General features: G+C 40.1%; 1 protein-coding gene across 1 annotated transcript in view; it reads right to left on the bottom strand.

The window, feature by feature from the left end:
* Positions 1–14,523, bottom strand: part of CDH23 (cadherin related 23) — a gene marked incomplete at its 5' end in the record, with an annotated part of 322,097 nt that overhangs the window by 130,589 nt on the left and 176,985 nt on the right. Inside the window, 4 exons of the mRNA XM_015813612.1 lie at positions 7,846–7,994; positions 9,299–9,412; positions 12,150–12,302; positions 13,658–13,877. Of these exons, the coding sequence (XP_015669098.1) occupies positions 7,846–7,994; positions 9,299–9,412; positions 12,150–12,302; positions 13,658–13,877 (636 nt within the window). The remainder of the gene's footprint in view (positions 1–7,845; positions 7,995–9,298; positions 9,413–12,149; positions 12,303–13,657; positions 13,878–14,523) is intronic.

Genomic DNA, 14,523 nt, shown 5'->3' with positions numbered 1-14,523 from the left:
GATGATGTTTTGCATCATATAAGCTATGAGGTCTGTAAATGCGCTGATGCTATTCTGTGGCTTGAGAAGTGATTTATTATTTATTTAGCGTATGGCACATCATACATGAACTAGCAATATATATTAACATTTCATTTAAATTACTAGAACCCAATAAAATATAAATGTTAAAAAGATCATGTTCAAATACCAATGTCTCTAGGCCATCTAACCATTGAAGCATAGCATCATTTATATTTTAAAAAATCAGATACTGTACCAGTTTATGCCCTCAGCTTAAAGACGGTCACAATGTGATCTACGGTTTGACATGAGACCCCTGCAGTCACACTGAGATGAGGATACTACGCCCCATTTATACAGAGAGTCCTGGCAGACACCTGTGAGGTGTGAATCCCATTTGGGATTGTTCATTGCTGACGTGGTAGTTCAAAGCCTGGCACCTTTTTTTGGGTGGTCACTTTGTCTTCCTATGACTGGGTGTTCAGTGAACCATTTGGTTTTCCATCAGGAATTGTTATTAAAGATGTTGGGCAGATGCTGAGTGAGTTGTTCATAATTTTTCTATATTTTTCTGAGAAGCAGTTTTCCAAAGCTTTTGATGTTGTAGTGGACTGCACAGAGTTGTATGCAAACAATCAGGCATCTGTAGTCAAGTGGTGAGTCTTGATAAGTTCCTAAGTGAACAGAAGCTGATGCAATTTTTACATGGAACAAAGTGAAATATGAGTATGAAGTTCAGAAACGAAAGGTGAACTTTTGGGATTGAATATCAGTGAAAACCTATATAGGGGGATCTCCAACAAGCAGCACTGATGCGAGAATATTTCTGAGTTCTGCAAGGAGGAATGGGGGAAAAAATTCCAAAAGCAAAAATAAAAAAAATAATCAGAAAACTGTTACATATATCTCCCAAAATAAGTGTTACAAAGTATGGACAGAAAGAATGTCCAAGCTTATGCATCTGTCCTATTTTATTTTGAACATTTTAAACAACCATAGATAGATAATAAGCTTGCATTCAGATTTGCATAAAAATTCCATGTTTAACTTTGTATCCTGGAGAGGAAATGGTTAGGAACCACTGCTTTAAATTCAATGCAAGCATTCAAAATTCAAATTCACTGCAGTTCAGACTTATTTTGTAGGGATCGGAATCCAGACTTGTAACCCAATGTGGATGTACAGAAATGAAACCTACTGAATCCTGTGAAACCTACTTTTGAGCAGATGGGTGTGGAACTCTGCTATGCAATAATAATGCTGAAAATGAGGTTCTGCTATAGCAGGGGTCCACAACCCCCGGTCTGTGGACTGGTACCGGGCCGGCATGCCAGCAACCAGTCTGCACAAACAAGCAAAGCCCCCATCTGCGGGATGCAGGCAGCACACAAAACCATGCCCCCTCCAGTCCACGGAAATGGTCCCTGGTGCCCAAAAAGTTGGGGACCTCTGTGTTAACAGGACAAGAGCCTGTAGAAAGAGAAGATGGGTTGCAGATCACGTTCTGCCACTAAAAGATTTGGAATTGCAGGCAAGGCTCAACTTACAACCATTTGTTTAACAATTGTTCAAAGTTACGACAACCAGTCCTTGCATTTATGACCATCGCAGCAGCCATCGTGATTACATGATCAAAATGAATTTACACTGGTTGCAGCATCCTGGGATCATGCGATTGCCAATTACAATCTTCCCAGCCAGTTCCCCACGAGCAAGGACAACGGGTGAAGCTAGATTTGCTTAACAACTGTTGGATTTGCTTAATGATCACAGCAGAAAAAAAATAAGGCCTATGTAACTTGGCGATAGAAGTTCTGCTCCCAGCTGTGTCATAACTCTAGGGCTGCCTGTAATTTCAACTATTTAGAACTGGGAGGGAAGAAAATGGCTGGCACGGTCTTTTGTCATCTCCGTTAGTTTTGCATAACTGGCAATACGTACAGTTGTCAGTGCTGCCTGATCTTTAATTCTGTTGTCTTGCAGGAGAGAAGGATGCGTGCAAAGGATTCAGCAAATGAGACCATGCCAAGTACAAGTGTCCCTGAATTTCTCCATGCAACCACTGAGCTGGCTCTGTTGAGCTCAGAGCCGAGAGAGCAGAACCTGGATTCCTTGCCTATCATCATTTCTCTCATCTGTATTTTTCTCCTCCTGACCGCCGGTCTCCTTTTTGTCACTTTATGCAAACCAGCAGCACTTGATCCGTCTTCCCACAGACCGCACGAGTGCATGCCTTATCATTTTGAAGATGCCACTGAGCCACAACTTAAGCTCTGGAAACGTCTGGGTTCCTTAAGACAATCCATATACAGTGTAAAACGCATTTCCCATGCACGTGAAATCTGTTCCAGAAAAGGGCCTATTAACCAGGATTGGATAATCATGGAATCTACTGCAGTGTGAATGAACCTCCTGTGGGGAAAAAAAATGTTCCTTCTTGATAGGCCTTCACAAACGGCCCATAATGTCAGATAACCTACAAACCTGGCAAGGATGGAAGTAAGCAGAAATCAGTGCACCTTCATATACCGTCACTGGTATTCACCAGAATTTTGGGAGTTTAAATCCACAGGTCTTAAAATTGCCAAGATTGGACACCTCTGGTATAGACTTTTCATGGATCCGATTCATGTATCTGAGCATATGCAGTGAGAGCACCATGAAAGGCCGATCCCACAGTTGTATCACAATACAGACATGTAAAAGATGGGTTGTATAATGATGTCACTGTGGGGACGGGAGGACAGTCACCATAAATTAGTCCTACTTGCTTCAGTTGCCAGTGCTTGCAAATTATTTACTGGGGCTTATGTGTTGGGATAAGCAACCCCTGCCCATTTGCAAGAAGGTTGTGACTGTCCTCTACATTCTCCACCGCAGCTGGGGATGCTCTGTAGCTACCTCTGATGTACCAAGACTCATCGCTGCCTTCCCCATCAGGTATGGCTGTTTCCTTGCTGAGATTCTTTGATTTCTTTTTCATTCTCTCCCTGTCCCTTTTTAAAAGTCTTGCTCTACAAAAATGGTCAGGGCAGGGCCCTTAAAGGGAAACAGCCGAGGGAGAAGTATGGACATTTCTATTTGCTGCCAAGTTTCCTTCCAAAACCCATTACCATGGAGCAAAGGGTTACCATTTTCCGAATCTCTCTGCTGTCATGTAATACTGTAGTTATCCAGATTTTTGCAGCTCAGTTCTGGTAGCCCAGCATTAAACATTCAATCAAGATGAGCATGTTTACAGCCAAGTAAGTGCATGGGAACATCCATGGAGTTTTGTTGGCAATAGCTGAAGTGGCAACTGTTCAACAGTACTTTTTTATTGCCTCTTCCAATATTTCCCTTCTCCTCCCTTCTCCCTCCCTCTTTTCCTTCCTATTCTGAAGCTCTTGGATTTCCTGTAGATCTCCCAACCAAGTAAAATCCCCCTTTCAGTGCCTTGCCGGGCCACGGTATGCCAGAAACCGGTCCGCACAAACAAGCAAAGCCCCATCCACGGGATGCAGACAGTACATGAAACCACACGCCCACTCCGGTCTGCAGAAAAACCTCTTTCCATAGAACTGGTCCCTGGTGCCCAAAAGGTTGGGGACCTCTGTATTACAGCTTCCTAGGGATCTAAGCCACATCAGCACATGTTATTGTGGTACTTTATTATTAATTGAACCTTATCCTGATCTCAAAGCTCAGCTAATGGAATTCGCTGTTGTAGTTATGGACACATTATTATCCTTGCCCCACCTGAAATTCACCCCTTTCATGGCAAAGAAGGCATTTGTTTTTCAGGGAGGCCCGCTACTAAGGATGTGTGCTAAAGTGAAAGCCTTACTGCACGTTACGGGAAATGTCTTTATGTGTATTATTATTATTATTATTAAGGGCAGACTTGTAACCCAATGTGGATGTACAGAAATAAAACCTACTGAATCTTGTGAAACCTACTTTTGAGCAGATGGGTGTGGAACTCTGCTATGCAATAATAATGCTGAAAATGAGCTTCTGCTACAGCAGGGGTCCACAACCGCCAGTCTGTGGACTGGGACCGGGCCCCGGCATGCCAGCAACTGGTCTGCACAAACAAGCAAAGCCCCCATCTGTGGGATGCAGGCAGCACGGAACCGGTCCCTGGTGCCCAAAAGTTTGGGGACCTCTGTGTTAACAGGACAAGAGCCTGTAGAAGGAGAAGGTGGGTTGCAGATCACGTTCTGCCACTAAAAGATTTGGAATTGCAGGCAAGGCTCAACTTACAACCATTTGTTTAACAATTGTTCAAAGTTACGACAACCAGTCCTTGCATTTATGACCATCGCAGCAGCCATCGTGATTACATGATCAAAATGAATTTACAATGGTTGCAGCATCCTGGGATCATGCGATTGCCAATTACAATCTTCCCAGCCAGTTCCCCATGAGCAAGGTCAACGGGTGAAGCTAGATTTGCTTAACAACTGTTGGATTTGCTTAATGATCACAGCAGAAAAAAATAAGACCTATGTAACTTGGCGATAGAAGTTCTGCTGTTACATTAACATCCACAATTATGATTTTCTCAGCTTTTATATATATTTACTTGTAGTATGGTGTTTTTACATGGTTTTAGTAATTGATTTTATGACTATTCGCTACTCAGAGTCACTTGTTTGAGATGGGTGACTGTAGAAATTGACTGATTGAATGATTGACTGACTGGATGAATAAGTGAATGAGTCTATGAATGCATGTTTATATGCAAAAATATTCATAGGTGCATAAATACATTTTGGGGTAGGGGTGAGGATAAAAGAGAAGGGTGTGATTGTATTAATATCAGGTTACTGAGAAATTTAATACTGTATAATCTTACCAAAACGAAAGTGATAAGGTTACAAAAGTCGCAGCACCTAACCATTTCCCTTTAGAACTTGCTTTCTAAGACTTGTAATTGTGTGTGATGGGATTTTCAAATTCAATGATGAATTACTGAAATTATTGAAATGGATGTGTGTTTGATTATTCGTACTCTGTGCCAGTGTATGACCAAAATAAATTGTTGCTGGAGGTACACACAAACAAACAAACACACACGTATGCATGCATGCTGTAGTGATTACTCAAAAATAATGGGAGAATCAGTACAAGATGAGTTGTCCCTACCTCTGCTCCCAATACAACCATGGGGGAAAAATTACTGGACAGATTCCATCAGAAATTGCCCCCTAGAACAGGAGTAGGCAACCTTGGCTCTTTTATGACTCGTGGACTTCAACTGTGCTGGCTCAGGAATTCTGGGAGTTGAAGTCCACAAGTCATAAAAGAGCCAAGGTTGCCTACCCCTGCCCTAGAACTTACCATTTGGAACTAAGCAGCACTAACTCTGCAAAGATGGCTATTCATATCTAGGATATAATATACCATTGTTTCTCAACCTTGACAACTTTGTGATGTGTGGACTTCAACTCCCAGAATTCCCTAGACATATATCTGAAATTTGGCAAAGTTGATAATAATATACGCTAAAGAGGCCCAACGACTACTTTGAGCTCAGATTTAAGGGCACTTCTTACATTGTGGTGCACAGTGGTTAAAATGTAGTATTGCAGGCTAACTCTGTCCACTGCCAGGAGTTCGATCCTGACGGGGCTCAAGGTTGACTCAGGTGTCCATCCTCCTGAAGTCAGTAAAATTAGGACTTGGATTATTGGCGGCAATATGCTGATATTGTAAACCTCTCAGAGAGTGTCGTAAAGCACTCTGTGGTGGTATGTAAGTGCTATTGCTAAGTGTTATTGCTATCATAAAGGTTGTGATGTAAGAATTGCCTTTAAATCTGACCTAAATGTGATCTTTGGGCTTCTTTAACGTAATAATAGTATGTGCTATAATTCTATATAATGCTTATGCATAGTAATGTATGCATGAATAAATGGCAATTCCACACATGAACCTGAGAAGAATGCCAAGTCCAGAATATTAGTAGTTTATATTGCCAGTCACTTAAAAGGATTCATGACATTGATGGCAAAATACAAGCTTAAGGCCTCCCTTGGCTCAGCTGTAAAATTGATTTTGAACTAAAAAGGTTATTTGATTGTCTGTTTCTTGAATTTGACTTGTGAGAATGTTTTTTGTTCAAATTCATGCTTTTGATTTTCCTTTCCTTTTTGCCAGAAAAGCAAATTTTCCAATTTATTACAGAGAGTTTCATGGAAGATCCCTTATAGGCACTCTTTCTTCTGGAAGTATATCCACAGAGTCACCTGAACTGTGAGTTGCTTGGCAAATAAATTTGATAAACAAACAAACAAACAAACAAACAAACAAACAAACCTTCCTGTAATCTTTCAGAAGATTTGGCTACTTGGTTCAATTTAGTTCCCAACTCCATTATTCCCCATCAGAAACTGTCATATATTGAAATGGCACCATGTACACAAAACCAGTTTTGAAGCGCTGATGTCATTCTTAAACCAGGTAATAATTTGAAGGGTTGACATACTTTAATTTTGAAAACAAAAGAAATTGATCAATATTCTGAAATAACCATCCTGCAAGTTTTATTTGGGTATGGAAAAAAACACCTTAGAGATCATAGAAATTCCAGAAAATCAGCAATGTGGTATCTTAAATGTTCTTTTTATATTAAAAAAAACCCCTTACACTTCATCATACAAGCTTCTACGTGTGCTGTAGCAGTTTTAGCACCATACACGGTTCAATGTTTTGATGCAACATTTGTTCCAGACAACTAAAGTCTTCGGTATATTATCCCAAATATTCCAGGCTTTAATCCCTGTTATCTCAAAAGTTTTATGTGACAGGAACACAGTGAGGCAATTTTATTATTTCTTTCTCTGATTAGAAAACTGAATTCAAGGAAAACATGCTTGAACTGAATTCAACTCAAAGCATGCTTGAAACAGTATCTCTTACAGGAGAAATGTTTGGTTTCAAGAGAAACTGAAAACACCATAGAAACTCTGTGAATACATGCATTCATTCTGTTAAAGGTTCATTTCAAAGAGAGAAACAAAAAGGAAAAAAAATGAGAGTTTGAAATTTTTCTTTCCCATTTTTCCCCCCTTAAAGCTACTTTGTATGCATAGTCAGAGATAAATCCAGACAGCCAATATCTTCCTGAAAGCAGATCTGTTTAGGAGAACTAATTTACACTCAAAACCCAGCTTTGAGACACTGCTCGATTCAAGGTAGCCCGTGAGCTGTTTCAGGGATATATTAATTTTTGAATCAATAGGAAATAATTAATGTGTTCTGTGTTTCTGCAATTTAGGCCTTCTGATACTGTAACACTGTTAGTAGCTCCAAGGCCTGGGTCCCAGCTATTGGACTGAACTTCTTTCTCTCTGGCATTACTAAAGTTAATTCTAGATCTCCTGGCTGCTAATGCCTTTAAATCATTACCTACGCTTAAGAGTTTCCAATGACAGAGGAAATGAGTGATTGCTAATTGCAATGGAGTTCATGCAACAGCAGATATCTGATGCAGAGGCCTTAGCTTACATTAACACCATCTACGTGATTTGAGCTCTTTGATATGATTATAGCTAACAGCTCGTTGCTTCTCCTCCCTCCCATCAGAGGCGTAGCGTGGGGGGTGCAGGGGGGGGCCGGCCGCACCGGGCGCAACATCTGGGGGGGCGCGCTCGCACTCGCAGCTCTCTGCCCCTGCCTGGCTCACTCACTCTCTCTGCAGTGCTGGCTGTGCGAATCCGATCTGAGCCGCCGGGTCGCCGCCCACTGTGGAGGGGGGGGCGCAAATTACCCCGGGTGCTGACAACCCACGCTACGCCACTGCCTCCCATCCCCCTCTTTATGCCCCGAATCTTATTGAAACGTTTAGCCACATACCTGTACAATGCTGCTGTAATCAGGAATGTCTTCTGGCACAGTAGCTTCATAACTGCTCTGGAGAAAGATGGGTCGGTTGTCATTAACATCCAGCACTGTGATATGAACAGTTGCAGTGCCAGTCCTCCTTTTCCCCGTTGGGCCATTATCTGCGAGAACAAAACACTCTGGGTCATTTCCTAACATTCAAAAGAAAATCTCTTGTCAGTTCCACTGATTGCGTAATGACCAATCATAGGAAATTCTAAAGAAAATAAGGGTGAAAAGGCTTCGGTCCCTTTCTGTCTACCATCTTCATTTAAAATAATTTCTGAGCCATTACTTTCTAAGAGTTGTCAGGCTCCCAGAGTCCTAGCAATTAGCTTTTCTAGGTAGGTACTTACTTGGGATTGGACCAAATGTTTATGTCTACAACAGAGTTTCTCAATCTTGGCAACTTTATGACGTGAGGACTTCAGCATCACATCTTAACAGTTGCCAAGGTTGGGAGATGCTGGTCTACAAAATCCAGCAAAGCTTTAAGTCTGGTTGGAATATCAATGAGCAACAATATTAGGGAAAGAGAACAAGGATAACACAGCAGGAAGGTAGAATCTAGCAAACATTGTAGGGTTTTTTTACCTCCATCAAAAATAACTTGTATTACATTGTATTTGAAGTACTGTTGTTTAATTACTTCTAGTTCTTCTTAATCTGAGAGAGATCTTTAGACCAGGATTGATACTGTACAGTGCAATAACTACTTCTTTGAGTTCTTATAAACTAATGCTTGTGTCTGTCAACTTGTTAGCCTTTTTTTCAACTGCTTCTGATTTTTAGAATGCAAGATCTCTATTTTACCGTGATTTTGGCTATGTTTTTGTATCTTGCTTGATAGGTGACATTTATATTTTGTGCAATATATATATTGCGTGCGCGCGTGCGTGCACACACGCACACACACACACACACAGACAGAGTGCAGTGCTCAGAATGGTAAATTCTGTTGAATTGTTGAATGATTTTTTCCCCTGCAAAAAATACTGCATTCTGAATGGCATAAAATGTTTCATAAATATGTGTTACATGGGAAAAATCATAGAGATTAAAATAAATACTTAATTCCTATGACTGTGTGTTTTCCCCTAACTCATCTACATTCAAACTTAGTGCATGGCTGATAGTTCACATATTTCAGCCTACAATACGCTGAAGAATATTTTCTTCAACAAGTTCATGAAACAGAAACTACGCCTCGTAGAAACCCACAAAGAGGTTCTTTTCCCAGAATAATAGATAAAAATTCACAGCTCATCAAGGATAGTCTGAAGATCAGTAAAAGCCAATTTTCTCTTTCTGAAAACTTCAGAAAACTATACTACCAATTTGCAAATTAGGCCCTTTAGACAAATTACTTGCCCCAAAAACTGAAATATGAGTTCTTAAGAGAAGGATGAAGAACAGACATGCTTACCAATAGCTTCTAGGATAAGGCTGTAGAACGGTATGCTTTCTCTGTCCAGGTTGACAACTGTTCTAACTATACCATCCCTAAAGCCAACACTGAATTTTCCATCCTGGTTCCCACCTGCAAGGAAAAAAAATAATAGAAAGTAGAAAAGAATGACATGATTTTTATCTACATAAGCATACTTCTATATGCATTTTATTTGGAATTATTAACTGTGGAACTAAGAAACTGAGATATTAACATGCAACATGGTTTCTCCATGTATATGCTTACAACTGTAGGATTGACACCTTTCACCTTATATAAATGGGACAGGAAAAATATTCAGGATTCCAGCCCTCAACCAACTTCAAGTGAGTTGGCTTCAGTTTTCAAACTGTCAGCACTTCAGCATTCTGTCTTTCTGCCCTACAGCCCGTCCTTTGCAACAAGAAATTGGTTTGAAGCATTTTGCAATATCTACCCTTGTGAATAAAATTATGAAATATTTGCCTAAGAAATACAAAGTCATTTAATGGTGAATTATGTGGAAGAAAAATGAACTCCCAAACCATTTTCAAGCTAATACTAATAGGTACAGGATACAGAAAGAAAATTCAGCCTGTAAGCTAACTTCTATAGCCTAAATTAGGAGGAATCTCATTTTAAATAATGCATCTCAACATGAATTGTTTTAGTTAGACAGAAGGTGAAACTGCAGATTTATTGTATTAAGACAATTTAAATTGTCACGGGTCAGGAATTGTCATGGAAATTACATTCTATTGAAATCAAACTATTGCCCTATTTAATCCACGAGTATGGATATTAATTCCAATCCACAGGAGGAATTTCTGAAGCCTTTCTGGAAAAGCTATAGACTGAATCTGGGAATTGCAGATGCTCCATCTCATGCCTTTTCCCTTTTTCATCCAAGTTAACCCTCTTGATCCCTGAATTTATATACCGGTAATTTATATAATAAGTGAAGAACAAAAATCTTAGGTGTCATTTGGGGGACTGGGCAGCAGAGGGCAAAGCCAGACAACATTTCAAGACTTTGAAAATAATGCATTTATAATTTCAGAGTTCTATTGTAAATCCCACAAACGATGCAAGCACAGATAGTCCACCTTACAGTGAGAGCCAACTAAAGACTATTTGTCCAATTAAAAGCATGTACTTTTATGTCTCGCTGGTTTCAACGAAGGAGAGATCACAGAAGCCAACTTTTGATCCCCAAGCAACCATGTCCAAATGTCCCTTTGGTGTCAAGCACCAGCCAGTTTTTTCAAAGGTTTAGTAACTTTTGCTATTTTCTGCTGTTCAGAAATGGTGGAAGCAAGCTTGGATGATCAATTTAACATTGCAGGTGGCAATAGATAATAGCATATAGTACAATACTTAGTTTGGTGGATCAAATTTGGACAAACCAGAACCACATTTTTAAACCTCTTCCACTAAAACACTGGGGCTTAACATTTCTTTCAGAATATATCATATTAAATGTGAAACAAGTAATCTTTTTAATGTACATTATGCAATGTGTAGAATAGACGAGATCTTTGAAGAATAGGCTTTCACTTAATAGCTCAGATCCTATAACACCTGATTATTATCCTGAATGCCTAAATGAAGATATAAAATTAGAAATTAAAATATATGCACAAAATGAAATTGTACACAGGAGAGAGGAAAAGTCTGCTTTATTATTTCACTATCCCAAAGGTTAGTTTAAGAGGCTGTGCATCTTTCAAAGAGATGCAGTGTGTTGTGTATATATATTTTCAAATAGGCAGAAAATATCATGGCCAAACAAAACTATTTCATATATTCTGTGATTGGAATCATGTAAATCTAAAAGAAAAAAAAAACCGAGGCCTAAAATCAAACATGATCTGCTGTAAGAATGCATGTTTATAATGAAACTTTAGAACTTTTCGGCGTCTACATCTGAATTTAACATACCTGCCTACATCTCAACAAACAACTGCAAATGAATTCAGCCACAATGCCTTCTTCAAACTGTCATATTCACATTCAGCAGACATAAGGCAGTTGATGACTCTTTCAGTCTGATGAGGCATAGATAATTCTCAGGAGCAAACAACCCAAAACAGTTCTGCTATCATTTGCAAAACATTATAGGAAAATGTATGCAAATCTCCATGCAAATTAGCCTTTGAAAATGGCAGGATGAAAGCCTCCCCTTGCTGAGAGAGATTTACTTCCCCTACTGCTTTGCACCGATGCTCTCACGATTCTGGCGGGTAAGAGAACAGACTATTGTCCATGGAAGATGTCGCCTCCCCTGTCAAGTTACGAGCGAAGAGATGGATTGGCAGAAGCTCCACTTTGCAAGAAAAGAATCAGATGATGGTTCTCTCGGAAATAAATTAAGGCACGCATTGGGGAAAAAAGTGTCCCTGCAATCAGGTCCTTTTGTATGGCCTGTTAACAGGATTGTATAACTTTGTACGTGTTTCTCTTCATACATTCTTTCTTTTTCATCTTGGATCTCTGTATTGTAAACCCATTAAACGTTTTTAAAAAGACTGAATAACTTGTCAGCACCACACCCCAAACCTTTGGGATATGGCAAGATATGAATTCATGAATATATCAAAGAGATTCTAAGTCAATCTTGAAGCCAAAGTAAAGACCACTATAGACTCTATATTGACCCTACATGACATCAGTTCAAACATTTTTAAAAAGACTGAATAACTTGTCAGCACAACACCCCAAACCTTTGGGATATGGCGAGATATCAGTATGAAAGAAAAATAGCAATAAAGGCAGGACTAAGTGGCTTCTGTTATGTGTCACCTACGAACCAGGTGGCTTCTAAGCCAGAAGCTGTGGAAGCTCATACCTGTGATGAAATAACTAAGTTCAGCATTGAGGCCCATATCCGTGTCAGTACAATTCAGACGGACCACTTTGAAGTCGCGTGGTACATTTTCCAGAAGTGACACATTGTAGACAGCTGGGAAGAAGGTAGGGTTTTCATCATTCACATCTAAAACTATAAGAGAGAATTTGATCAAACTTCATTCTGGGGCGCTGTGGAAGTACTCTCTGTCTTCCTTAAAGAACCTACAACCAGCTATACAGCAGTTAACTGCCAGTTACTTTTTTAGGTAGGTATGTCTTTATTATTTTTTTTATGGTCAAAGACCAGGAAAGTGGCTCCAACAATATATAAAAGCAAGCCAAATTAAAGGAAGAACAGATGTGTGGACTTATAACTCCCCAAATTCCCCAGATAGCACGTATCTTAAAGTTGCTAGGTTTGAAAAACGCTCAGCTGGAGACCTGAAAGGGGAAAGAGAGGGAATGAACTGACAGAGATTGCAGTCTTTTAGGCCAGGGGTCCTCAAACTTGGCCACTTTAAGACTTGTGGACTTCAACTCCCAGAATTCCCCAGCCAGCATGGCTGGCTGGGAAATTCTGGGAGTTGAAGTCCACAAGTCTTAAAGTGGCCATTTTGAGGACCCCTGTTTTAGTCCATTAAACTGTTTGGCTGCACTAGAATTTCTGGAGTGAGAGAGTGAGCTAGAGAGAAATGGGAAGTTGGAAAATAAAGAGATAAAATAGGAAAACATAATAAACATATTTATATTAGTAATATTAACTCAGATAGAAAATGATATACTATATATGATTATGATATGATATATGATATATATTATTCCAGATGTTGGAGACAGTTTGGTGTAGTGGTTTTGATGCTGGACTAGAAAATGGAAGACCTAGTCCATCCTTAAGCACAGAAGTTGGCTGAGTAAGTTTGGGCCAGTTACTCTCTCTCAGCCCAACCCATAACTCAAGGTGATTATCCTGTGGAAAACAGAAGGAGGAAACATTATGAATACCACCCTGAGTTGCAAAAAATAAAGGCAAGATAGAAATTTAACCCATAAATGCAAAGAAATTCTTCCTTTCTGGAACGGTCTGGAGTAACTTCCTGCCATAATTTATACTGGTGTTTCTCAACCTAAGCAATTTTAAAATATGTGGACTTCAGCTCCCAGAATTCCCCGACCAGCATAAAGTCCACATATCTTAAAGTCGCCAAGTTTGTGAAACACTGATTTGTATGATTTTGTTATTCATATCCAGGCTAACTCAGGATACATGGCGGATTGTTTTTTGTTTCTCCAAGTCTGGCTTTATTTGAGCCAACTGAGAAGGCACTAACCCACAGATGATGCTCTACTGACTCAACTAATGCACTGAAAATGATTTAGAGCTATTAGAACAAGAAAGAAATCTCTGTGCAAGCTTTGGAGAACCTCCCCACTCACTCATGCATATTTAAAATATGATATAATTGTGATATTGAGCCAGCCTTCAGAGTGCTTCAGTCCATCAATCACCTCTGACTGTGAGGGTGCTAGTAGAACTTTTGGATGGTTCCCCTGCATCGCTTGCTACTACCCTCAAGTAGTATTCAGCAATTCTTTCCCTGTCTAGAATAGTGGTGGAGTTGATAAGACCAGTCTTGCTGTTGATGACAAAGTCCATCCTGGGCATGCCCACCTGCATGCGATATGTCACTTGGCCATTCAAGTCCTTGTCAAGATCTATGGCCATCACCTAGGACACAAAGCACAAGACTTTGAGGAACATATTCTGCTGAAAAGAAAAACACTTTTTTTTAAAGTCTAGGCAGTGTTAGCAATTTATTTTCTTGAGACACTGGTAGCAGTTCTCAACATTTTCTTTCATGGAGCCACTACACCAGCATTGAATATTTTTTTTAATGGAGCATCATGGAAGCCAGCTGTTTCAAATACAGTGGTACTTCTGTGTTCATCATCATCATCTTTAAAGCGCTCCATGGCATCGGACCTGGATATCTCCGAGACCGCCTTCTGCCGCAGGTTACCTCCCATCGGCCGGTACGCTCCCACAGAGTGGGTCTCCTCAGGGTGCCGTCAGCCAGACAGTGCCGGCTGGCGACCCCCAGGGGGAGGGCCTTCTCGGTGGGAGCCCCCACCCTCTGGAACGAGCTACCCCCAGAGATCCGAGTGATCCCGGATCTCCCCTCCTTCCGCCGTGCCCTAAAGACATGGCTTTTTCAACAAGCGGGTCTGGCCTAGGGAATTTTAGTGGGGTTTTTAAGGGTAATTTTAAGGGTAATTTTAAATGATTGGCCTTTTCAAATATTTTCTTTTAATTTGGTTTTAATGTAGATATTTATTGTATTGTGGTTTTATAAGGCTGTGAGCCGCCCTGAGTC

The sequence above is a fragment of the Protobothrops mucrosquamatus genome, unplaced genomic scaffold (assembly GCF_001527695.2).
Source record: "Protobothrops mucrosquamatus isolate PMUCROS unplaced genomic scaffold, P.Mucros_1.0 scaffold175, whole genome shotgun sequence".
Taxonomy (NCBI): Eukaryota; Metazoa; Chordata; class Lepidosauria; order Squamata; family Viperidae; genus Protobothrops; species Protobothrops mucrosquamatus.
The sequence above is the reverse complement of the archived record's forward strand: the minus strand, read 5'-3'. Positions and strand labels throughout refer to the sequence as shown.